At 48.1% G+C, this 27113-nt stretch overlaps 1 protein-coding gene across 1 annotated transcript in view; it reads left to right on the forward strand.

The window, feature by feature from the left end:
* PAPPA (pappalysin 1) overlaps positions 1 to 27113 on the forward strand; it is a 222900-nt gene that overhangs the window by 137424 nt on the left and 58363 nt on the right. The window contains exons 11-13 of the mRNA XM_070430787.1: positions 22275 to 22388; positions 23315 to 23450; positions 25546 to 25759. Of these exons, the coding sequence (XP_070286888.1) occupies positions 22275 to 22388; positions 23315 to 23450; positions 25546 to 25759 (464 nt within the window). The remainder of the gene's footprint in view (positions 1 to 22274; positions 22389 to 23314; positions 23451 to 25545; positions 25760 to 27113) is intronic.

Consider the following 27113-nt stretch of genomic DNA (forward strand, 5'->3'; position numbering starts at 1 on the left):
TTTTTCATGGCCCTGACCCCCACTCTGCACTCCCCAATCTTTTTAAATTAGCCTGGATGTGTTATCGATAGAACCAGACCCAAAAGGGCCTTCTGCCCTCTCTCCCAAGCCAGCCCTGGGTTTCCTCAGACTCCTAATTCGTCAGCCAAATCCAAGTGCCCGGAGGCCCCTGGGTACATGTGTGCATGTTCCTTTTCCACAGAGTGATGGACCCAGACAGGCAGTGAGAGAGGGCCCTGCCCAGAGGCCTGCTTCCCTGGGCTGCTGCCCACTCTGGGACCCTCTCCCAAACTGGACCCATCTGTGCAGTTGGAGAAAGGGGACCCTTGGCTGACGTCTGCATTTCTCTCCATCCTGGAACAGGTGATCTTAAATATACATACTCTTAAATATACATAGATTCAGGAGCGATCTGGTTTGCTGGCAGGATGTCGGCTTCAGGAATATGGATGCGACCTGACTGATACCCAGGTCCAGGTCTGCGGTGCAGCTGCCGGGGGGCAAGAGGTCCAGGGACTGAATATCAGTTCAGTGCAGTGAGGGAGGAGATACACTGCCATGCAGCAGGGAGCTGTGGGTGGGAGTTTAATGCCCCGGAGCAGGCAGGGCATGTCACTGAGAGCCCAGGCTCCACACCAGCTGTGTTCTGCACCTGCACGGTCCTGTAGAGGAGCTTCTAGCCACCTGTTACGTTGAACCCATGAAATATGGCTCATGAGACTGAGAACCTGAACTTTTAATTAATTTACATTTAAATAACCACATGGAGATGGTGGGCTTCCCATTGGATAGGAAGAGTGGATCACATTCTCCAGCGTGGATCACATCCCAGTGCTGCCACTTACAGTGAGATCGCAGGCAAGGTACTTTGCCTCTCTGGTCCTCAGACTCCTCATCTGTAAAATGGGAAAATTAAGTGGGAATTTTTGTGGGGATTCCAGCAAAGAGCACCCATGAAACAGTTGGAACAGTGCTTGGTACAGACCTGGTATCTAAAGTCATTCAGTTCAGTTGTTTCATGAAATCCTCATAACCAATCTATGTCATAGGAATTATGTTCCCATTTCACAGATGGGGAAGCAAAGGTTCACACAAGGTTCCCTACTCCAAGTAGTAGAACAGGAGTAAATTTAGTTCTTTTAGCCCCATAGCCCATGCACTTTCTAGTGTACCACACCACCTCTCTTAACATAATTTTTTAATTTATTTATTTTTTTTATTATTTTTAAAAAAACATTATAGTAAGTATTACAAAGGGTATTACATATGTGTCCTTCCCCCACCCCCCGCCCTTGACAATCCCCTGGCCTCCCTTACCCCCCACTGTCTTATGTCCATTAGTTATGCTTATATGCATGCATACAAGTCCTTCGGTTGATCTCTTACTCCCCTCCCTTCTGCCACCCAACCCTCTCTGGCCTTCCCACTGCAGTTTGACAATCAGTTTGAGGCAGCTCTGCCTCTGCATCTATTATTGTTCAAAAGTTTGTAATGGTCTTTATTATCCATGAATGAGTGAGATCATGTGGTATTTTTCCTTCATTGACTGGCTTATTTCACTTAGCATAATGCTCTCCAGTTCCATCCATGCTGTTGCAAATGGTAAGAGTTCCTTCTTTTTTACAGCAGCATAGTATTCCATCATGTAGATGTACCACGGTTTTCTAATCCATTCATCTACTGATGGGCACTTAGGCTGTTTCCAGATCTTAGCTGTGGTGAATTGTGCTGCTATGAATATATGGGTGCACATATCCTTTCTTATTGGTGTTTCTGGTTTCTTGGGATATATTCTTAGAAGTGGGATCACAGGGTCAAATGGGAGTTCCATTTCCAGCTTTTTGAGGAAACTCCATACTGTCTTCCATAGTGGCTGCACCAGTCTGCATTCCCACCAGCAGTGCACAAGTGTTCCTTTTTCTCCACATCCTCTCCAGCACTTGTTGTTTGTTGATTTGTTGATGATAGCCATTCTGACAGGTGTGAGATGGTACCTCATTGTTGTTTTGATTTGCATCTCTCGGATGATTAGTGACTTTGAGCATGTTTTTATATGTCTCTTGGCTTTCTGAATGTCCTCTCTTGAAAGGTGTCTATTTAGATCCTTTGCCCATTTTTTGATTGGATTGTTTATCTTCTTTTTGTTAAGTTGTATGAGTGCCCTATAAATTTTGGAGATTAGGCCCTTATCAGATATGACGTTGGCAAATATGTTTTCCCACGCAGTGGGTTTTCTTGTTGTTTTGTTGATAGTTTCTTTTGCTGTGCAGAAGCTTTTTATTTTGATGTAGTCCCATTTGTTCATTTTCTCTTTAGTTTCAACTGCCCTAGGAGCTGTATCAGTGAAGAAATTGCTTTGGCATATGTCTGAGATTTTGTTGCCTTTGGATTCTTCTAGAATTTTTATGGTTTCCTGTCGTACATTTAAGTCCTTTATCCATTTTGAGTTTATTCTTGTGTATGGTGTAAGTTGGTGGTCTAGTTTCATTTTCTTGCATATATCTGTCCAATTTTCCCAACACCATTTATTGAAGAGACTTTCTTGGCTCCATTGTATGTTCTTGCCTCCTTTGTCAAATATTGATTGAGCATATTGGGTTGGGCTAATTTCTGGACTCTCTATTCTATTCCACTGATCTATATGTCTGTTCTTGTGCCAGTACCAGGCAGTTTTGAGAACAGTGGCTTTGTAATACAGCTTGATATCTGGCATTGAGATCCCACCTACTTTGTTCTTTCTCAGGATCGCCGCAGCTATTCGGGGTCTTTTTTTTATTCCAGATGAATTTTTGGAGAGTTCGTTCTAGATCTTTGAAGTAGGCCATTGGTATTTTAATGGGAAGTGCATTGAATTTATAGATTGCTTTGGGTAGTATGGACATTTTGATGATGTTGATTCTACCAATCCAAGAACATGGTATGTTCTTCCATCTCTTTATGTCTTCCTCTATCTCTTTTTTCAACGTCCTGTAGTTTTCTGAGTAGAGGTCTTTAACCTCTTTAGTTAAGTTTATTCCTAGGTATCTTAATTTTTTTGGTGCGATGGTAAATGGGATTGTTTTTCTAATCTCTCTTTCTGAAAGTTCACTATTGGTGTATAGAAATGCCTCAGATTTCTTGGGGTTAATTTTGTATCCTACTACATTGCCAAATTCATGTATTAAGTCTAGTAGTTTTTTGATGGAGTCTCTAGGGTTTTGTATGTATAATATCATGTCGTCTGCAAATAAGGACAGTTTTACTTCCTCTTTTCCAATTTGGATGCCTTTTATTTCTTCTTCTTGTCTAATTGCAATGGCTAATACTTCCAGGACTATGTTGAACAGGAGTGGTGAGAGTGGGCATCCCTGTCTTGTTCCTGTTCTTAGGGGAAATGGTGTTAGTTTTTGTCCATTGAGTATGATGTTGGCTGTGGGCCTGTCATATATGGCTTTTATTATGTTGAGGTATGATCCTTCTATTCCCACCTTGCTGAGAGTTTTTATCAAAAATGGGTGTTGGATTTTGTCAAATGCTTTTTCTGCATCAATTGATATGACCATGTCGTTTTTTTCTTTCAATTTGTTTATGTGATGTACCACATTTATTGATTTACGGATGTTGTACCATCCTTGCATTCCTGGGATAAATCCTACTTGGTCATGGTGTATGATCCTTCTGATGTACTGTTGGATCCGATTTGCTAAGATTTTGTTGAGGATTTTGGCATCTATGTTCATGAGGGATATTGGCCTGTAATTCTCTTTCATTGTGTTGTCTTTACCTGGTTTTGGTATTAGGGTGATGCTGGCTTCATAGAATGAGCTTGGAAGTGTTCCTTCCTCTTGAATTTTTTGTAGTGGTCTGAGGAGGATAGGTTTTAGTTCTTCCTTGAAAGTTTGGTAAAACTCCCCTGAGAAGCCATCTAGTCCTGGGCTTTTGTTTGCTGGGAGCTTTTTGATGACTGCTTCAATTTCTTCCATAGTTATTGGCCTATTGAGATTTTTAGATTCTTCCTGATTGAGTTTTGGAATGTTGTATTTTTCTAGGAATTTGTCCATTTCCTCCAGGTTGTCTAGTTTGTTGGAGTAGAGTTGTCCGTAGTATTGTTTAACAATCATTTGTATTTCTGTGGGGTCTGTTGTTATTTCGCCTCTATCGTTTCTGATTTGGTTTATTTGGCACCTCTCTCTTTGCTTCTTGGTGAGCCTGGCTAGAGGTTTGTCAATCTTGTTTATCCTTTCAAAGAACCAGCTCTTGGTTTCATTGATTTTCTGTATTGTTTTTTTGGTCTCTATGTCATTTATTTCTGCTCTAATCTTTATTATCTCCTTCCTTCTGCTCACTCTGGGGTTTTCTTGTTGCTCTCTTTCTAATTCTTTGAGTTGAAGAGTTAGATGATTTACTATCATTTTTTCTTGTTTTTTGAGATAGGCCTGCAGAGCTATAAACTTCCCTCTCAGGACTGCTTTCATTGTGTCCCATAGGTTTTGGATTGTTGTGTTTTCATTGTCATTAGTGTCCAGGATGTTTTTAATTTCTTCTTTGATGTCATCGGTAACCCAATCAATATTTAATAACATGCTATTCAGCTTCCAAGTGTTTGAGTATTTTGGGTTGTTTTTATTGTAGTTTATTTCTAACATTATGCCATCGTGGTCTGAGAAGAAGCTTTTTATGATTTCAATCTTCTTGAATTTGTGGAGACTTTGCTTGTGACCCAATATGTGGTCTATTTTTGAATATGTCCCATGAGCACCTGAGAGGAATGTATATTCCGCAGCTTTGGGGTGAAGTGTTCTGAAGATGTCAATTAAGTCCATCTGGTCTAGTGAGTCATTTAGGATTGCTGTTTCTTTGCTGATTGTTTGTCTAGCGGACTTATCCAGTGATGTCAGTGGTGTATTAAAGTCCCCTACTATGATTATATTGTTGTCGATCTCTCCTTTGATATCTTCCAGGAGTTTTTTTATGAATTTGGGTGCTCCTGCATTGGGTGCATATATGTTTACCAGGGTTATATCTTCTTGTTGTATTGATCCCTTTAGTATTATGAAGTGGCCTTCCTTATCTCTGGTTATGGCCTTCACTTTGAGATGTATTTTGTCCGATATAAGTATTGCTACCCCAGCTTTCTTTTCCTTTCCATTTGCGTGAAAGATATTTTTCCATCCCTTCACTTTCAGTCTGTGTGAGTTCCTTCTAATGAGGTGGGTCTCTTGTAGACAGCAGATGTATGGGTCATGTTTTTTTATCCATTCAGCCATTCGATGTCTTTTGGTTGGAGCATTTAGTCCATTTACATTTAAAGTTATTATTGAAAGGTACTTGTTTGTAGCCATTTCTTTTTTTGCGTGTGGCTGTTTTCTTTCTGAGCTTGTTATTTCTTCTTTTTACACCAGTCCCTTTAGCATTTCTTGCATGGCTGGCTTGGTGGTGATAAACTCCCTTAGCCTTTTTTTGTCTGTGAAGCTTCTTATTTCCCCTTCAATTTTGAATGATAGCCTTGCTGGGTAGAGTATTCTTGGATTCAGTCCTTTGCTTTGCATCACTTTGTAGATTTCCATCCATTCTTTTCTGGCCTGATGTGTTTCTGTTGAGAAATCATTTGATAATCTAATGGGAGATCCCTTGTATGTAACTTTCCGTCTCTCTCTTGCAGCCTGTAAGATTCTCTCTTTGTCCTGAACATTTGCCATGGTAATTATGATGTGTCTTGGTGTGGGTCTTTTCGGGTTCACCTTGTTTGGGACTCTCTGGGCTTGTGTGACTTTTTTCTTCCCCACCTCAGGGAAGTTTTCTGATATTATTTCTTCGAATAGATTTTCTAATCCATGTTCATCTTTCTGTTGTTCTGGCACCCCTATTATTCGTATGTTGTTTCGTTTCATGTTGTCCCAAGGCTCCCTTAGGCTCTCCTCCTGTCTTTTAATTTTTTTCTCCATTTGCAGTACAGTTTGAGTGTGTTTTGCTTCCTTGTCTTCTAATTCACTAATTCGGTCCTCTGCTTCTCCCAGTCTACTGTTGATACTTTCAATGGTGTTTTTTATTGCGGCTATGTCGCTCTTCATTTCTTCTTGGGACTTACTTAAGTTGTTGATTTTTTCATCTGTTTCTTCTAGCTTCTTGCATAAGTTGTTGATTTTTTCATCTGTTTTCTTCTTGCTTCTTGCACATCCGGTGCATGTACTCTAGGACCCTTATTCGGAATTCTTTTTCCGTCATGTTGCATATCTCTGTCTCACTTAGCTGCTTTTCTGGCGAGTCCTCCTTCTCTTTCCTTTGGGGGTTTCTTTGTCTACCCATGTTTGATCTCACTGACATATCTAGTTGTTGAGTCGTTCAGTGGCTGCTCCCTGGGTGGCAGTGGCTGCTCCCTGGGTGGCAGTGGCTCCTCGGACTGTGGTTGCTCCTTGGGCGGTTGTGTTAGCAGCGGCTCCTCCATTGATAGCAGGGCCTCTGGTGGGTGCTGTTCACAGCTGTGGTGGCTCTTCTGGCTGGTGGAGGGAGGCTTCACACACAGCAACTGTTCCCCAGACAGAGCGTGTGGTAATCAGGAGGCCGCTGTTGCTTGAATCTGCTTTCCGTGGAGGGAAGCAGGTCTCCTTTGAGTTCATGTAGTTGCGCTGCTTGAGAGCCGTTGCCTCTGGGTTAGTAGCCGATCTCTGGATGTGGATAACAGCTACTCAAGATGGCGCGGTCTCGCCGCTGAGCTGGCGCACAGGGGGAGGTTTCAGCCTCAATCTCTAACCATCCCCATTTTCTAGGAGTTCTCTGTCTTTCCTGGCTGCAGACTGTCTCTCAGCTGAATCTCCTCTGTTTGTTCGGGTCCGGTTCAGGGGGTTCCTGCCGACCTGGGCCGACGCCACCAGTTCCAAATAAAGAGTCCAGAGCCCCACGGACACCACGGCGAGCACTAGCAGCAGCCGGAAGCGCCGCCGCAGCAGCTTCCTCTCTTAACATTTAAAAAATAATAACAATACTTCTCTTTCCCAGAGTGAGATAGGACACACTCATCTTTTGGTGTTACGATGTCTTATGTCCTTTAAGTCTGCCTATGTGCTCAATGGGTGGTTTTTGCCTCTGGAGTACATTTTCCATAATTCACAACAAACATGGTCTCAGTGATCTCTTGCCTGTGGAGCTTTCTATATGGTTCCCCATGGCCTATAAAACCCACAGCCTCTGCAAACTGGGCCTTGCGTGATCTCTACCAGCTTTTCCTCACAGTCTGCTGCCTTATGGATGCATTCTAGGCCTTGGGGGTTCCATTTCTCCTGCCCAGAGCATCCATCATTCAGTACTCCACCTCTTTTTTTTAATGTTTTAAAATTTAATTAAAAGTATATATTTTCTACATTCACTATTATTTTGTATTAGCTTTAGGCGTCAGCATAGTGGTTAGACAATCCTATAGTTTATAGTTCCCCTGGTATTACCAGGACCCACCTGGCACCCTACATGGTGATTACAGCTTCTCCACCTCGATTAACTATCCGCCCAGGTCCAGCGCAGATGGCACCTCTGCCTGTGGTTTCCTCTGACTGCCCGCGCTGCGATGTGCTACCCTCGCTCTCTGACAATACCTGTCCCTTCTGAATCCCCCAGCGGCCCAGCGCGCAGGCTGCCTCTTCCTTTGCATTTGCCTGTGTTCATGGCTTTCTGTGCCAAATGGCCTGTGACAGTTAAGGACTGGGCTCCATCTTCTCCCTTTAGGTATTTCCAGTGCTCAGCATAGGGCTGGCCACATGCAGAATACTCGGAGAATGTTTATGATCCATTGAATGACACTGTTGGGAACAGCCCCTGCTGAGCGATGCCTCCTTTATGATTGGCTTAAACATACAAATAAGTGTCTCTAAATGATTTTCTTATGTGCCAGGTGACATCCCCTTGTTCCTAAAATAGGTGACCAGAGTGAGTAGCGCCTTAAGTCCCCTGATGTGTCCCCTACATTCCAGACGAGGCGTGTGCCACCGTGTGAGTCGGGGGGAGATGTCCTGAAGGCCCATCCTGACCACAGCCCCGAATTCTCAGTGCCTCCATGATCGCCCGCCACTCCGAAATGTTATCTGTCCAAAGGCAGGGATTTTATGTTGTTGTTCTTCTGTGTTCACTGCCGTGAATTTCAGCATCAAGAATAGGGGATGGCACATAGCAGGCATGCGATGACTATTTATGACTACGCCTGCATTTTGCACTGTGACAGTTTTGCACAGAAAGTAGGAAACTGGGCCTCAGGACTAATGCCCTAACCCTTGCCTCTTATTCTGGGAAAGATTGGGGTCTCGGGAATGTCCCCACAACTAGAGTCCTACAGAGATGGATAGAAACGGAGCGGGCTGTCTTTCTGGCTTGAGACATTGTGGTTTACCCTCGGAGTGGTCTCCCAGGGGGAGGCCCAGCCCAGGAGGGTGTGAAAGTGCAAAAAAGGGAAGAAGGCAGGAAGGAGAAGAGAAGAGGAAAACAGAAATTCGGAGAGAGGAAAAGGAATGACTAAGCAGTAATAAATGACAGCAATGACAGTAACATAATTGTGATGACAAGTGCTGATGATCATGACAGGAGCAGTGTGAATGGCCCGGCTGCCAGAGCAGTTACTTCGCGACTCCACCCAGCGTTTCACACAGGTAGCGGCTAACTTGCACTGGTTTCCAGAGGAGTGCATCAAGACTCACAAAGGTTGACTAACTCACCCAGGCTTCTGCAGCTGGCCCAGGGGTGGGACAGGGAAATCTAGAATTTGAACCCAAAACTGTGGTCCTTGAGAGCCAGGAAGAAAGAAGTAGGGAGGGATGGAGGAGGGACATGCTCATTGTATGTGTCTAGTGTGTGGGGCTGTGTCTGAGACTTGCGTGTGCTCATCTTACACAGATCCTCCAGGGCAGGCACCATCCTCTGCCTCATTGGCAGTGGAGGAATTAGGGCTTTATGAAGGATTCAAGGTCACACTGAGAGTCAATGGCAGAAGCTTAGATTTCAGTCCACATTCCTTGGACTGGGAAGTGTGTGTGACTTCCACTGCTCGAAGGAAGGTTCAGGAAAGCGGCAGGGCTAGGGGTTGTTGAAGAGTTCATGTTGGGGACCCAAGGTCATGCTGCAGTTGTGCCCAGAGACCTCATCTCAGAACAGCTGCTTCTGCACCCTGCATTTGTGCAGATGTGGGCTGCCCGGGTCAAGGGCCCCGCTGGGGAAAAGATTCTCTGTCTCTCACAGGAATCTGCAGAGGAGGTGGTGGACACATAAGTCAGACATCTCCATTGGGCATTTGGTGGGCAAAGCCCCCAGTTTGCATGTCATGATCACCACCCCTGCTTCTGAATTCTGGAGGGGCAGGCCGGAGGGAAACATCACCCTGTCCTCAGGAATGAGAGCCCTTGTGTGAGCTGGCAGGCCAGCAGATGCTGGGAAAGCATCAGCCATCCCCGTCCTTCTGTTGCCTGCATATGTCCAGGCGTTACATCCTTTGGCACTTCCTCCAAGGAGAGGTCACGCTGGAGGCAGCGCTGACAAGAGCACTGTCTGCTCCTCTAAAGCAGAGAGGAGGGAGTCAATAGCTCTGTGGGTTTTCGGCCTTTGCTCACTGGAGTTATAGGTGGGGATCAGAGACCCTGAGAGCTCAGTGAGAATCAGGGCCGGTGAGTGCTGCATGGCCCTCCTGGCATTGAGTGGGGTCCCGGCAGGTACAGTGACTCCTCTTCTATCCTGGATACAAGGCAGAACACACAGATCTGAATGCGGCAGCTGGTGAAGACAGGAAAGGGGGAGAAGGGAGGAAAACCAAAACAACCAAGCCCTGGTTTCAGGAACTTGAGGCAGTCTTGTTCTTTTAACACAGAGATGCTTTTCAGTGAAAAATCACTCCCCTGACCTGTCTTCAAAAGGCCAGTGTGGTCAAGACTGCTGTTAACTGCCACTGGGCTATTTCTAACTGAGGGTTTCGGTGACCAGGCAGGCCCACAGCTGGGATACGGTCACTGCTTTCTTGACTCACCCACGAGTATCTCAGGGCTCTGAGAGAAAGGCCAGGAAGGCTGGAGGCTCCTGAAGACACTCTGCTCCGCTTTGCACGGCTCCGAGCTGAGTGGTGGTTCCCAAGTTTCAGTGCTTTGCCCCAGAGTTGGCTGCGTTTCCCAAGTCCACTCTGGAGCCAGTAGAGAGGGCATTTCGGATTCAGACTGGTTGGGTTTGTGTTCTTGGTCTGAGGTGGTTTTGGAGTGAGGGGTTTAGAGCAGCCAGAAGTGCCTGTTCCTGCTCTGGAATCACCGTACCTTATTCTGGTCTAGAACTGGACCGTCTCAGGCTCCGCCTACTTCTCTAGACCTGGCAATGCCTCTGGGCTCTGAAATAAAGATCCTGATCCCGGTGCTTCCGGCTGGCTGTGCCCCAGGGCTTTCCCGCAGTGCAGGCAGTGTCTCTGAGTTCTCATCTAGTGTCGAGTGAATATTCTGGAGTGAATATTCTGGTCAGAGCTAACAGCGCCCTTTTGATCTAATCTGGAGTCTACACTGCTTTTCTATGCTGATCTAGAATAATGAAATGGCATGAGTTGCTTTCAGTATCAGTGTTTTAGAAACGGGAAGATTTGGAAGCACAGAAAGTTAGCCATGTGTTTTTTTAAAAAATGTGCTCAGAAATCTGTTTGCAGCAAGATTCTGCACCTTGAACTTTATCCTTCATGCCTCTGCTGTTGACATCATTGGGGAAACAGGCTGGTCATGGCTCAGCTGTGGCCCAGCTTCCCTTCTCCTGCCTCTCTCTCTCCAGCCCCTGCTCTCCAGGGCCCACTTGATATAAGTCTGCATTTCAGACCCGGCCCTCAGGCCGAGATTGCCGGGGCCAGTCCCTCCTCTGCACCCCTTGAACCCAGAACCTGCTGTGCTGTTCTAGGAGTGTTTGCTGGACCTTCCACCCAGTTCCCTCTATGGCTTTGGGAGCTCTTCAGGAGAAGGGATTTTTTACCTTTCTCCCCCCCCCCCCCCCGCCCCCCCCCCCCTGCCCCGGGATCCATTTTCTCATGTAGACCGTGGGGAATAAAGGACCCAACACATAATCAGTGCTACATCAGTGTATATTGAAGGAGTGAATGTATGAATTAATGAATGCATAAGAGAGAAATATGGGCTTTGTCTGGGAAAAAATAACCGGAGACTTCCAAAATGAAAGACAGATCTCTGGGAGCTCCCAAACCTCTGCCTCTCACCCCTTAGGAATTTCAGGAAGGTCCCACCACCCACTCTCCCAACCCTGTCAGCATGTCGCTGTTGGAGAAGGCACGGCTGCCATGAAGTCACCCACGGACCATCTGGCTGGGGATCCCGTGTTCCTCTTCTGCTACAGGGATTACGTAAGCTGGACAGCAGCCTCCAGATGTTAGCAGTTTCTGCTCATTGTACCCTCCCTTTTCAGCAACAATAATAATAATTAAAACAAACACAGGCCCCGTCCCCCACCCGCACCCCTGAGATTACAAACAGGTGGGCCCAGATGGCCTTCCCTCTCCAAAGGCCTCCTAGTCTCCTAGTCTCTAAGCAGAACAGCTGACCCTGGGCAAGGCCTGCCCCGCACAGAGCGGAAAAGCCAGGCCCCAGCGAGGGAACCTGGCCATGTCATGAGAAGTCCCTACACTGGTCCTTCCCTCTCCCTGGCTCCCACCCCCAAAGCCGTGGCCTCCAACTTAAATGGATGTATTTTGGAGGACGAGGTGGCTTAAGAGATTAGTAATGAGATCCCAAGTCTTTCACTGCTGGGTCAGGAGTTCAGCGCGGGCCTGGGTGACTGGTGAATGGCATAATTACAGAGGCTGGAGCAGGCCCGCCAGGGCCCCTGCGAAACGAGCCTGCCGGGCCTTTCAAGGGAGGAGTTGTCAGCAGCACAAAAGCTGACGACCACCGCATCCAACACTAATCACTCTCCCTTGTTGGAGGATTTACTAGCTGGAGCCCCTGCCCAGCACCTCCTCAAAACTGGTGTCTGGGTTTCGGTGATGGGCGCAGCCACATCGGGAGAGACTGCCCAGCCCATGGGATGGAATTCTGGAAACTAACCTTTCATAAAATGCAAATTGGTGACCAGTGCCATCCTTTTAGTCATTACTACCACTGCTATCGTGGTGATTTCTTCCTCTCCCTTGGCCTCAGTTTCCCCATCTGGAATGGGATCCTAGGAGTCTCCCCTTCACAATGATGTAAGGATGGAGTTAGTGGAGGTGAAAGCAGAGGGGTGCTCATCACTGTCACCTCAGTATGATCACCATTTACACTGTGTTGGCCTCAGTTTCCTCATCTGTATAATAGGGGACAGGCAGGGGTCAGACCCAGACAGGCATGGCTTTGGCACACTCTTTACCCCCCTGCCTCACAAGAATGTGAGCATCTGCCCTTGGAGCACAGGTGCTGGCCATAGTGGCTGGTTTAAATGATGGCACAGAAAATATGTTGGGTTTGCCACCTGTCAGAGGTGCTCTGTCAGGCCTCTTGCATAAACTTTCCCCTTTGAAGAAGGTTGGGGTGTCCAATCTCTGTCCCCTAGAAATCCAAAGCCTCTGTCTGTGAAATTAAGCAATTTCAGGAGCAGTCACAGTCCCCAAGAATCAGTTCTATGATTCCGAACCATCTCTCTTCTAAGACGCCGTTTCCCCTCCTGTACAGATGTTAGCACTCTGTAGAACAGTGATGCTTGGCATGATCTCTTCACTCCATTCCCTTTTTCTGCATGATCATTGGATCAGGTCAGGAGTGTACACCCCAAAGCATAGGATTTCAGACCTGTGGGAAGGTGCAGGCCTGGAGGATATTAGACTCCTAAGGCATGTGAAATGCCTCATAGGTTATGGACAGACCCAGAGGGAAATGAGGTGCTAATCACCCCAGAGCTGAGCTCCAAGGCTGGAGGGCATGGATGCCAAGTTATCTTATCTGGAAGTGTCTCCTGGTGGAGGCCCAGGTCTGCTGCTATTTCCAGAACTCGGGGTGGGAGGAGGTGCCATTGCTCTGGCCACACACTGGCCCTCTGTGCAGGAAATGCCTCTTTGCTTGATTGTCAGTGCACGTCAAATAATAAATCCCAGGACTGAAAGAAAGGCAGTCCACCCTCCCCTCCCCTCCTGTCTCTTTAAGGCAGGCATCAAAGAGGAAGGCTGCTCTGGAAGCCTGGGGAGGTGATCATTGTTTCTAAGAGTCTGTGCAAGAAAGCCTGGTGTCTCTGTCTCCTCTCCCTGTCTCTCCCTGTCTCTCATTTTCTTTCTTTCTTTCTTTTTTTTTTTTTGGTTAATCCTCACCCAAGGATATTTTTCCATTGATTTTTTTTTTTTTTAGAGAGAGTGGAAGGAAGGGCGAGAAATAGAGAGAGAAACATCGATGTGAAAGAGAAACATCAATTGGTTACCTCCCACATGTGACCAGGGATCATGCCTATAACCGAGATACGTGTCCTTGACCGGAATTGAAGCTGGGGCCCTTCAGTCCTAGGGCCAATGCTCTATTCACTGAGCAAAACCAGCCAGGGCTCATTCTTTCATTTTCTTTCTCATTTCTTTTCTCTTCTCTTCTCTTCTCTTCTCTTCTCTTCTCTTCTCTTCTCTTCTCTTCTCTTCTCTCTCTCTGTCTTTCTCTCTCTCTCTCTGTCTTTCTCTCTCTCTCTCTCTCTTCCTCTCTCTCTCTCTCTCTCTCTCTCCATCTCCATTGTTATCAAGTGTGTAAAAAGAAGGTTGGAGAAGGGGATTGAAGGTGTGTGTGTGTGTGTGTGTGCGTGTGTGTTGTGTTCTGTGTCTTTTAACCCTCAGTGTTGCCCTTTAAGTTGTCTATGTTAAGGGGGTCAGTTTGGAATAAGGGGCAAAGGAGAGAGGTCAGGGTGGACTTAAGAGTGGGGAGAAGAAGAACTCGGGTTGGGGAGGATGACAGGACGCTGCAGACAGAGAGAGAGGCCTGAACCTGGAGTGGGAGCTTGGGTTGCATGGATCATACACGCATCATTTGCGATGAGGCATGGAAGCCCTTGTTGGAAAGTGACATATAGCAAAGGATCAATAACATTATTATGATTGTTAGTTCATCTTTTAAATTCCACTCATACTTGCTTAGTGCCTCCTTTAGGCCTTCCTCTGCTAGTTATGCTGAAGGAGCAATAAGCAAGAACCCGTTCTTTTTCTCAGGGAGCTAACAGCAAGCTCAAGGATTGCAAATGGGTTCATTTCCTGGGCCACGCCTGACCAATCACACGCGCTCGTGGTAGCCTTTGTTGAGATGGATTCAGAGGCCTGTAGGCGGGGAAGAGCATGCCCGGTTTATTAATGCCCTCTGTCCTGAGATGGGGGAATGCTGACACCCGGCACCACAAGTTGGCTCCACTGGTCCAGTGGGCTCAGGGGCTGTTCCACTTCCTGTTAGCTATCACCCTCAGTTTCCCACCTGGGAAGTAGTGTGACTAATACCTTTCCCATAGGGCTGTTTGAAGGATTCAGTGAGACAATGGTACCCAACAGGTTCTGTGGTGTAGAACACTAGTGAGAGAAATGACTGTGAATACCAGTTCCTAGTGTCATCATCGTATTTAATGCACATCAACTCCATGTGAGGCTTGGGGGTAGCCAGGTCTGGCTGAGGAGCCTGTCAGTCCTCCTGCCTGAATCCTGGGTCTCCCACTGACTTCCCTGAACCACAGGGTCGATACCATCTCTGCACATTGGTCTAGGTCTGGAGAGACCCGGGCTTCTGGGTCAGATCCGTCATCCTGAACCATGTGGATCACCTTGGAAAAGCCACACCAGTTCAATGTAGGCAAGTCCTGTGAGCCTCACCCAGTGACACCAGTGCAAAGGAAAGAGAAATCAGGCCCAGGCACTGACCTTGAAGCTCACACACAGAGACAGGTGGACACACGGGAAATGCAAGTGCATTACACAGAGGGCATGAGCAAGAGTTATGGGGAAGTCCAGCCCCTGGGTAGGAAGTGTGAACTTGGAGTCCAGCTACTCTAACTCCTAAGCCATGGGGGAGCAAGGCCTTCCAAACCTCAGAGTGCTTGTATCTAACGTGGGGACAGAAATGTTTACTCCTCAGGGTTATTAGGAGGTAGGAGGACTGGATGAGAGGATTTCATGGCAAGCAGTCTTCCTAGTTGGCCATCTTTAAGAGTGGATGCCCTTTCCCTCCCCCACGGGAGCGCCGAGGAGGGAGCAGCATGTTCTGTAAGGAACAGCCAAGCTGGCTGCACAGAGGTGGCTTTATTTCACCTGGGCCACCACTTCGTGTTTCTGTGTCCCAAGGCCCTTCACAGCCAGGGTTTGACGGCTGCCTCCCAGCAGGCATCCCCCCTGCAGTCATCATATCCAGAACTCAGCTCCTCTTGCAACCTTGCAATTCTTGGGAAAATAAGTTGGCACTGGACCCGAGAGCCTGAGGTGAAAATGTGGCCCGAGTAGAAATATTGGGAAACACTGCCTGGTGTTTGTGTGCATGTGCGTGCGTGTGAGCATTCACATGTATTATTATTGTCAGCAAGGACCCCCCACTCGTCCCTCCCTATTCCTTTTCCTCTTTTTTTTTTCTATGAGGCCCATTCCCAAGTACCTTTGGGTTGAAAGAGGAAATTGGAGAGGATGGACTAGAGGTTTGACAAGCACTTCCTCCCTCCTGTGATTGACAAAAGGGCATGTAAATCCGTAAAAGAGAAATCCAATGGAAACCTCATGGCATCTCCCCTGTGTGGGAAAATACCAGCTCTCCGGCTCCCGTTTTCCCGTCTTTGTGTACGTCGTGTGTGGGTGGAAGATAAACTGGATTTAAAAATCCTCTTGAAAGCAAGACATCGTTAACTCCTCTAATTGAAAGCAGTCTTCGCAAAGGAGTGGGTTTGGCGGCGGGTGCTGGAGATAGTGGCTAGCAGAGCATGGAGTGGACTAGAGTCGAAGGTCCTGGGGACACGGAGGCCTCTGCTTCTGTCATCCTGGGCACCCCAGGCACCACCAGGCGTCCCAGCCCATCCCAGAGGAGCTTACGGCGTCCTTTCAAGGGATGTCTCTCCCCTCCACACTGGGCTCTGTTCCCACCTATTGGATGCGATGGCTGGAATCACATCTCTGAGGACCATCCTAGCTCAAACATCCATTGATCTCAGAGCTCTGGAGAGGATCTCCCAGCTCTTCTGCAGCACAAATGAAGAGAAAACAAAACAAAACAGAAAACGCATTGCTGGAATGGGTGCTGTGAACTGTTACGCTACTCCTCCAGGTGCCTTAGGCAGAAAAGGTGGCTGGGAAATGAGTATCAGAGTATCAGAGTCCTGGGCCCGTAGGCGGGTCCAGAGGCCAACAGGAGGGGATATTGCACTGCAGGGTCAGTACTTTCCTCGGCCAAAGGCACTAGGAAGAGGCTGGAAATCAGCTGGCCACACGTGAGCACTGAACACCCTTTGGGGGTTCCTCTTACTCCATCCTCTACAAGTGGGAGCAATGAGTGTCAGAAGTAAGCGAAGCAACTGAGTCAGTTCTAGGAGGCAGGTCCCTTGCCTGGCCATCCTGGGCTCTCACAGCCACATGGCCCAGCCCAGGGCAGATAGACAAGGGCCTGCTTGGGTCCAATGAATTAGCACCTACTCAGGAGCCCAGGTGGAGGCAACAAGGAGAAATCCCAAGTCCATCCTCCATAACAGCCCTGAGAGCTATGGAGGCAGGCCTTTTGCAAGCTGGCCTCTTCAGTGAAGAGTGTGGGCTGAGCTGACACCTGGATTTGAGTCCTGGTTCTACCAATCAGTTGTGTGACCTTAGGCATATTGCCAGGCCTCAGTGTCCTTGTCCATAAAACGGTATCACAATAGTGCCCTACCTCACAATGTTGTGCTGAGGACTGCATGCTTGAGTGCATATAGAGTCCTTACAACAGTGCCCGGCATAGAACAGGCATGCAGTTAGGCTCCTGCGGCTCTGCTATTGTCACTATGTTGTTACTCTTGTTCCCTCGGCAACTGTGGCATCCCATGTGGTGGGCAATCTCCTAAGATTTCTTGGAAGGTAACTCAAGTTCTCACCTTAGAAGTCTTCAGAGTTTAAAGGGATAAGACTGGGCTCTAAACAACTGTAATCCAACTGTGACATGTGCCGTGCAGTGTTGCTGACTGTAGACACAGCGTTGCACAGCCGACCCGTAGAACATCTTGCTTAACTGAAACTTCATGCCCAGGATCAGTCACTCCCTTTCCCCTCCCCCAGCCACTAGCCACCACCATTCCACTCTTTGATTCTGTGACTTTGACTGTTTTAGATACCTCGTAGAAGGGAAATCATGTAGCATTTGCCCTTTGGTGATTGCCTTATTTCATGTAGCATAATGTCCTCAAGGTTAATTCATATTGCCTCAAATGGCAGGATTTCCTTCTGTTTTGAGGCTGAATACTATTCCATTGAATGTGTATACCACATTTTGCTTATCAACTTATCTGTTATACGGTGCCTGGGCCAGACGTTCCCCACCCCTGTTTTAGGGGAACCTGAAGCCTGGAGGCTGCAGATATTTCTGTGTGCCCTGAGATAGTGAGCGATGTGAAGGGAGGGATCAGATCTTGTTCATACTGGCAGGACACAGAGATTAAAAAAGTTACTATGTTCAACCCCCTGACATCTCTGGGCCTGGGGGGCGGGGTGGAACCCTTGGCGTCCTCAGAAAGATTTGCACGTGTGAGAGTAGAGAACCTAAGGGGAAGCGGATGGTTCTGCACCAGTTTCCACACAGATGCACTTTGGAAGGGGAAGAAGGTCGGGAGAGATTGGGAAGGTCACTGGAACCAGTGACGCTGATGAAACTGGACAAAGGGAGATGACGGGTGAAGAGGAATGTGGGGTGTTGGAGAGAGAACTTGGGTTCACAGGAGTGTGTGATGTGCCTCTCCTGCTTGTTCCCTCGCAGAATGTTCAGTAAAATCTACATGGCTCAGTCATGCTTTATGACATTGGATTTGCTTTTGGAGGGGAAGGTGCAAAAAAGGGGGTGGAGGAAAACAGAGCATCCCCATAGAATTCATTACCTTGAGATCACACCTGTATCCTTAGTGACCACCTAGGATACAAGTGTGGCCATGGGCACGGGCAAGGCTCTCTTCCTCTTCGGGCTCCGGAGTCCAGTGTGCCACGCACCTCCATAACGGGCAGCTGAGTGAGCAGAGGCACGCCAGGTCCGTCAAAGCAGGAGCTGTGAGTGTCTGCTCCCCTGCGGCAGCCTCCCCCACCTCCTAGGAACCTAGATGGCTTTAAGATCAACTGGGGCTTTGAGGATTTATTCATTCCTCTCTGATCTGCCTTGACTGACCCTGGTCAGGATCCCAGCCAGCCTGAAACAAACCCAACCCTGAATAGGAAAACAGGAGAAGAAAATAACAGCAGCACCTTCTTCTAAAGCCCAGTCTAGCACTGATAGGGCTGCCGAGATAAGAGGAAATTGTATTGAAACAAGACTTCTCTGACTGGGAATGCTTTAGATGCAGAGATAAGCCCCCGACACCTCCCAACACACACACACACACACACACACACGCACACACACACACACACCAGCCCTCCGGAGATGTGCCCCACCACACTCTGCTGGGGGACAGGCAGCTAAGACCACAAGGGGAAAGAATTCCAAAATGATACATGTCGAATTGCTGGCCTGGACTCCGAATGCCATAGATAGTTTATGCAAAGTCTCACACTGTTGTAAAATGTAACACAATCCACTGGCAGGCCTGCCTAAGTTTGGTCCCAGTTGTTTTTTGAGAAAAATAAATAAACTTGAAAATGTCTTCCATCCCATGAATGTGACTGTTTTTTAACCGTGGTCCCTTCGGTGTTAGGCTCCTAGAGATCTGAATGCCTGAAGCTCCTAGAAGCCATCACTTAATCCCTGGGACTTGACTCTCTGTAAGAAGTTACCTGTGACAGTCAGGAAACCAATACTGCATTTCCAGGACCCACTGATGCCTCGGGAGCCGTGAGGGAAACTTTGGCGACGAACATGTTTCAATAATTTTCAGTATTTTTAAAGCATTAAAGCTCTTTTTGTAAATGAAACTTTTAAGGCGGCTTGATATCTAAAACAGATGATGCTCAGATGATGGCCTGGTTGAAATGGTGGAGCAGAAACTAAGTAGCCCCCCCCAATCCTGAACCCCAGGCTGACACCTCCAGGGAACCCTAGGAATTCATAGGTGATACCTTGAAAACCTATGACACCATCCAGTATTCAACTGTGAAAGATAAACCCCAGGTTCAAAGGGGTGAGATAACTAGTCCTAGTCCACAAATATACATCAAATGTTGGGGAGCCTGGACCAGAACCAAGTCTCCCTAATCCAATAGCCAGCTCACCATTGCAAAGCTCTTGAGTGACAATGTGATTCTCCAAAGTTGGTTAAGCAACTTTCTTCCTTTCTCTGAGGTCTCAAGGATGAATTGATGAAGATGTTGACGTTAAGAGAAATCAGATGAAGGGTCTAGTGAACTCCCGGTATTATCTTTGCAACTTTTCTTACTCCAAAACAAAAAGGTTATATTTTTTTAAAGATATAACCTTTTTTTTATTAGTTTCAGAGAGGAAGGGAGAGGGAGAGAGAGAAACATCAATGATGAGAGAGAATCACTGATAGGCTGCTTCCTGCACGCCCCCTACTGGGGATCGAGCCTGCAACCTGGGCATGTGCCCTTGACTGGAATCGAACCTGGGATCCTTCAGTTCGCAGGCTGACGCTCTATCCACTGAGCCAAACCAGCTAGGGCAAAACAAAAAGAAGATAAACAATCCAATCAAAAAATGGGCAAAGGATCTAAATAGACACCTTTCAAAAGAGGACATTCAGAAAGCCAAGAGACATATGAAAACATGCTCAAAGTCACTAATCATCCGAGAGATGCAAATCAAAACAACAATGAGGTACCATCTCACACCTGTCAGAATGGCCATCATCAACAAATCAACAAACGACAAGTGCTGGAGAGGATGTGGAGAAAAAGGAACACTTGTGCACTGCTGGTGGGAATGCAGACTGGTGCAGCCACTATGGAAGGCAGTATGGAGGTTCCTCAAAAAATTGGAAATGGAACTCCCATTTGACCCTGTGATCCCACTTCTAGGAATATATCCCAAGAAACCAGAAACACCAATCAGAAAGGATATATGTACCCAGATGTTCATAGCAGCACAATTCACCATAGCTAAGATCTGGAAACAGCCTAAGTGCCCATCAGTAGATGAATGGATTAAAAAAACTGTGGTACATCTACACGATGGAATACTATGCTGCTGTTAAAAAGAAGGAACTCTTACCATTTGCAACAGCATGGATGGAACTGGAGAGCATTATGCTAAGTGAAACAAGCCAGTCAATGAAGGAAAAATACCACATGATCTCACTCTTTCATGGATAATTAAGACCATTACAAACTTTTGAACAATAATAAATACAGTGGCAGAGCTGCCTCAAACTGATTGTCGGACTGCAGTGGGAAGGCCAGGGAGGGTTGGGGGACAGGAGGGAGGGGAGTAAGAGATCAACCGAAGGACTTGTATGCACCCATATAACCATAACTAATGGACATAAGACACTGGGGGGTAAGGGAGGGCAGGGGCTTGTCAAGGGCGGGGGGGAAAAAAAAGGACACTTATGTAATACCCTTTGTAATACTTTAAGCGAAAAATAAAATAAAATTAAAAAAATGTTATTTTTTTTAAAAAGCATTAATGTTTGCAATTATAGATTACAGTGCAGCCAAGTATTTTTATCTTGCCTCTGATTAGTGAATTTGGTGTAGAACTTCTCCACTCCATTTTTTAATTCTTCTGTTCTCATCTATATGAATCCCTGGGTATAATCTTGTTTTGTGTGATTTTTATAAATGGTATCAAAATGTACTGACCACTTAGGTCTTGTTCTTTTTAATCTACTCAGTGTTATGTTTTTGCGATCTTTCCAAGTTGATGTCTGTGAACTCACAAGTAGGGCTTCCATTTTCCTTGGCCAGGACCCATACTAAGCAGGTGTTAAATATTGTTAGCATCATCCCTGTACATGAATATCATTCAGTCCTCTTCATATACTTTTGCTCATAGAATCCCATCACATAAATATATCATTTTAGGCATCCCTTCCCTAACAGATGAACAGACAAACTATTTCCAATCTGTTGCTACTGTAGATATTGATGGAATGGATATCCTTCATCCTTGAATATCTTGATCCTCTCCAGGTCAGCGTTACTTCTTAGATGAGCAGACTGATATCTGCAGAAGTGGAAAGACAAACCTAAATTCCTAGGGAGGTTTGGAGAGAGGAGCCACTTTCAAGCTCAGAGGAAAAGCACTAATTTGGGATGATCTGCTCATGTTCTGACCAATCACAAGAACAGCTCAGCTCTTTCTGTCCTTCTCCATCATAGCCCTCCCCTGCTCTGCAGTTTACAGTTATGTGTGTCTATGCGATTACTTGATGAGTATCTGTACACATTGCCACTCCTGAGCTCCTCACCATCTGTCTTGTCCACTTGTTGTCTCACAGTGCTTGATAAAGAGCAGTGACTCAATAAATATTATCTGAATGTATGAATGAACCAATGAATGAAGTGACATGTGGATACACACAAAGCCCCTAAGTTTGAAGAATTCTGCTGGTCTACACCTTTGTGTTTCTTTTAACACCAATTTGGTATATCTGTCATTGAGAATGAATGCGTGTGTATGTGTGGATATATGTTTACCTATATGCATATGAAGTGGTGGAGCTGATTTTCTTTGGGGAAAGCAAATGTTCATACTATCGCAGTCTTGCTCTGTTGTATGTAGCCCTGAGCACAGTTTACAGATTTATTCTGAAGTGTGCTCTGCTTGGTGTTCAAGAGTCTACGAGATCCAACCCTGTAGCCCGTCTTTTCTACCACTTTCCCCCAGTGCAGATACCAGGCAGCTTACCACCGCTTAACCCTTCTGGATGTCTGCTGTCCTCTGAGCCCGAGCCTCTGCGTCTGTTCCCTTTACCTGCCATGCCCTTCCCCTTATCTCTACCCTGTTCATACCCAAATCAAATACCAACTCCTCTAGGATGTGTGCTCCCATAAGAATTACTCTGTCAACCCTACCATCAGTGGCATTGAGGGTTTCCTCCTCTGTGTGAGAATATGGGCTCTCGGGGTGGACTCTTGCTTGTCTCTTCATCTCTGATTCTTCCTGCAAATGCCAAGGACAAAATACATAGATAGCAAAGGTTTATCGATTTGAATTTAAGTCAATCTCTGCCACTCTCTACAACACTTGTGTTTCTTTCTCTTTTCCCAGGTGTGTCGGACCAAGGTGATTGATCTCAGTGAAGGCATCTCCCAACACGCCTGGTATCCTTGCACCATCAGCTACCCCTACTCCCAGCTGACCCAGACCACGTTCTGGCTCCGGGTAAGCCAGTGCTTGAAGAGCCCTGGATGCTCCAGCAGCCCCAGGAAGCTCTGCCTCCCACAACCCTTTCTTAGGATGGTTTGTCTATCCATTGAGGATGCTCATTGTAAGGACAGGGGACAAAACACTGATCGGTGAGATGCTCCTGGAAATGGAATCCCTTAATTGCTTGTGAAATACCCCCCATTCTTGTCTTGGCAGAATTTGGATACTTTTGTCTGCCTGAAACCTCCTATTCGTTGTTCAAGACTTTTAAAAATTGTCTTCTCTTCCCTAAAGTCTGTACTGATCTCCCCAAGAGAAAAGTGGCTGTTCTCTCTCCTCTAGTCCTGTACATGGTTGGTTGGTCAGCTGTTGATGGCACTTGTCACATGGTGCCATCCCCCTAAGGACTGTGGATTGCACTGAATTTTGATTTGCATGTCATTGACCTATATTGAACCTCATAGTCTGGAGAAGTGCATGGGCCATGTCTTATTTAGCTTTGTCTCCTCAGTGGTGCCTAGTACAGAGGTTAGCATGGAGGAATGACAAACAGTAACAATACCATTTTTTGTGGTTTTAGTATGTGCCAAACACTTTTCTCCCATCACCTTATTGAGCCTAACAGCCACCCTGTGATATGGGTGTTCACTTTATCCATCACTTGAGGTGAGGGACCGCAGGCCTAGAGCAGCACAGCCAGCACTGATGGACAGGCGCATCTCGGAGGGAGCAGAGCCGAGATCGGAGCAGAGTTTCTGATCTCAGAGCCTGTGCTGTTCACTGGGAGGCTCCACTGCCCCTCTCTTCCCGTTACAGAGCCACAAGGAGTAACCCAGTTCCTGAAACAGGAGGTTCTCTGAGACCCCCTCGCCCCATCCTGTGGCTGCTTCCCCACCAGGGGGAGGGGCATGCCTGACTCTCTGATGTCATGTGTGTTTCAGGCATACTTTTCTCAGCCAATGGTTGCTGCAGCTGTTATTGTCCACCTGGTGACCGATGGGACCTACTATGGGGACCAAAAGCAGGAAACCATCAGCGTCCAGCTGCTTGACACCAAAGAGCAGAGCCACGATCTAGGTGAGCATGTCCCCTCGGGCCTGGCTGGCTCTGGGTGCCTGGTTCCACCTTTGCCCAGCGTGATCCTGAGGGTTGGCTGAGAAGGCCTCTTCCTTCCCCTCTCCTCTTCCTCGTTCTCTCACTGGCATTCTCATTGCCGTCAAGTCAGGATGTGCTTGTGGGTCTAGAGAAGCCTGACTGACAGGTTCAGGGGTGAGGGATCAGTGTGGAAGTCCTCCCTTCAGTGGCTGCCTCCTGCCAGCCACCTGTAACTCAGCATCCCCGATGGTCCTCCAAAGGCCCAGGGAAGGAACCTGCGTAAGGCCCTTTCCCACTGTCTGCATCAGCACCTGAGGCCCAGGGAGCCCAGGCCGCAGAGCAGCGGCTCTTTACCCTGTAGCCAGAGGTGCTGGGAATGACCCCAAAGTGCCAGCCGTGTGTCCAGTGTGAGCTCCAGACTTTCCCATGGGAGTAAGATCAGGAACATCCGATGCAGGTCTGGGAAGGCATTGGAGGAGTCAGTCAGAACATGGGCTGCAGTTGGCACTTGTGCCACCTGCCTCAGCATACCCACAGGAGCCATGGGCATAGAGCTGATGGAATCCATCATAGAATCCATCCCCGCACTCACGTGCCTGGAAAATGGGAGCCGTTTTCTCCACCTCTCTGTGCCTCATTAAGAGCTCTGGGGCAATGATGCCATTGCACAGTCAGAGCGATGTGGGGAAATAAGTGAGGCTTGAGACTGTAGGGCCGTGCCTAGGACGACACCTGCCCCCAGGAAGTGCTGTTACCTGCTCCCACATTTCCGACACAGCCATCCCGGGTGGGTGGAATCCCGGGCCAGCACCACAGTCCAGGTATCAAAGCCATGCCCACACACTCCAGAGGGAGCTCATTTCAAAGACCCCGAGATTGAAAACCGGCGACAGGTCATTCCGGGGTCAAGCAGCAGTCCAGGGAGCAGCGAGGGCTTTTCGGTTTTCTGTTGATGTTTACTTATTTAGTTAGTTTCAAAGGCAAGGGGGAACATCCTAATAAGGAATAGAAAGAAAACCCCTCTGGACTTATCTGGATTCCTGGTAAATTTCCCTAAGTGGGAAGTAAATATTTTCATAGCTGTCCTGGCAGAGCGCACCACGGCCGGGCTCTGAGCGGAGGGTTTCAGCGGAGCGGGGCAGGTCTGGTTCCCAGGGAGCTCTTACGTCCTGCTACCTGATGCCAGGGACTTCCACGTGCCACTGTCCCTCCTGCCAGCCCGTCCTCCATCCTCAGCACCCTAACTTCCCCTTCAGATGCTTCCCAGCTCTAAGAGAATGGACCACCAAAGGGAGAGAGGCATCATGCCCCCACCTAGCAGGCCTGCCCGGCGTGGTTGGGATCATTCCATTTTCTAGATACTGAAACTGAGTGTTGGGGTTTATTGGAGTCACATAATAAGGAAGTGGCTAAAGCAAGACTTGAACCAAGTTCCACCAACGCCAAAGCCACTTTGTTTCACCCACTGCATCCCGCCCATCACTCCCCTCTTCTGTATGCACACCTCTGCCTGCCCTCCTGAACCTGGGGACCTGTTCCCGGTTCTTTTGAGGGCTCTGGAGTGAGGCAAGCTTGCATGCTACTTGGACTGTATGTCACTGGCTGCTCTGTGGCCCTCTGGAAGGCCACTTCCTGCCCAGGGTTCCCAGTCTCCTGTCCACAGGATGGTTACAGAGGCCCTCACCTAGTACCACCGCAATGGCCTGTAGTGGTGAAATTGTTTCTGGGAAGGCAGCCTGAACACTGGCAGTTCCGACCAGCAGGCCCCAGTGCAATGTGGGAGGTGGGGGAGGTTGGGCAGAGGGGTGGCCCTTTGGGGGAGGAGAGGGCCGTGGGCGCTAGGTGAAGGGAAGGCTTAGGGGGCAGGGAGGCAAGGGGGTTGGAAAGATTTGGAACCAAGAGAAAAAGGCAGACAAAGAAACTTTCAATCAAACTCAAAATCCCCACCGGCCACCCAATGGTGCTTTTGTGCAGGGACATGAAAGGGTCTGGGGGCTTGGGGAAGGGCCGGTTGGGGAGGGCGTGACTGGCCTTGAGTAATGAGCCTGGCCCCCCGGCCCTCTGTCTCCCCTGACAGGCCTCCACGTCCTGAGCTGCAGGAACAATCCCCTGATTATCCCTGTGGTCCATGACCTCAGCCAGCCCTTCTACCACAGCCAGGCGGTGCGAGTGAGCTTCAGCTCACCCCTGCTCGCCATCTCGGGGGTGGCCCTCCGCTCCTTCGACGGCTTTGACCCCGTCACCCTGAGCAGCTGCCAGAGAGGGGAGACCTACAGCTCTGCCGAGCAGAGGTAAGGCACCCTGGGTCTGCCCACCCTGCCATTGCGTAGCCAAGTGGAGATGGAGGAATTCTGGAATGGGGTGGCCGTGTGTATTGCCATAAAAATCTCTGTGCATCTCCCTCCTCCATCTCGTGGGCTCTGGGCAGCACTGCCTCTGGGCCTGGTGTCCAGGGGTGGGGAGGTCTGTAGGCTGGGTGGTGGAAAGAGGGCCTCCTTTGCTGGCGTTCAGTCCCAGTGGCTTGCAGGGCGACCCTGGGACATCGCTTTCTCTCTCTGGGCCTCAACATCCTCATTTGAACAGAGAGAGGGTGGTGGGTTCGCTGGCTTTCAGCTCTGAAGTGCTGGAATATCCTGCTTCCTGAGTAGCACAGATAGGAAGCATAACTCTCTGAAATATAGGGGGAGAGAGGAGGACTGTTATTTGTCTCATCCCAGTTCGCTGCGTATTTCAGTGACGGTTGAACTCTCTGTCTTCTCTAAGCCGGGCTCCTGAGATCCCCCCGGTGGTCTAGGAGCCTGACTCTGAGCTGCATAACATCACCCGCTCGGTGCCTTTGACCTGGCGTCTGTTCTTGAACCTGGTTTAGGGCTAAGAGGGGAAGGTGTTTCCTGGACACCTTCTGGTGATCATCTTACTGGATCTGAATCTACCCTTCCTGACTGTGTGTCCACGTATAAGTCGCTTTGCTTTTCTAAGTCGCAGTTTTCTGTTTTGGAGTAAACGGGTGATAACATCTACCCCATAGGTTGGTCGTGAGGGTTAAACAGTGTGCTGTAGGTGAAGGTGTTCTTGCAAATTGCTAGGCACCGTGCAAAGCTAGTGCATTAATAAAGGACATTTATCTCCCTGTGACAGTGGTGCTTTTCAGCCCAGAATCCTGCACAGAATCCTCAGAGGAGGGCGGAAGGAGCCTCGGAGATGATCTAGCACGTAGAGGTGTCTGCACTTCTGTACCGTCTAGAATTCCAGGGCCCCAAGAGGGGAAGGACTGGTCCAGAGTCACACAGCATCACTCATGTTTGTTTAATGAGATCCAGAAGGAGAAAGAGAGAGTTGGGGTCTCGGTAGGCTCCCCCAGAGTGAGGCCCTCTGAAGGGCGATGCAGCCCTACCCTGTGTACCTGGGAGCGAGGAGCGGAAATAGGGGTGGGAGGGCGACAGGGGCCTTTCCCACGGCCCTGCTGCTGCAGGGGACACACAAGGTGGTTGCAACACCCACAGTGCTCTGCACCCACTGTCTCTCGCCTCTTGTGCAAAGTCTGTTGCAATCCTTTGGAGGCCAAAGAGCTCCTTAAATATCACTCATTGTTGCATTTCACCCTGAGAGGGCTTTGTCCTCCCCGGCTCCCCAGACTATAAAAAT

This window comes from Myotis yumanensis, unplaced genomic scaffold (assembly GCF_028538775.1).
Source record: "Myotis yumanensis isolate MYYU_CA2020_CCGP unplaced genomic scaffold, mMyoYum1.0.hap1 SCAF_12, whole genome shotgun sequence".
Classification (NCBI taxonomy): domain Eukaryota; kingdom Metazoa; phylum Chordata; class Mammalia; order Chiroptera; family Vespertilionidae; genus Myotis; species Myotis yumanensis.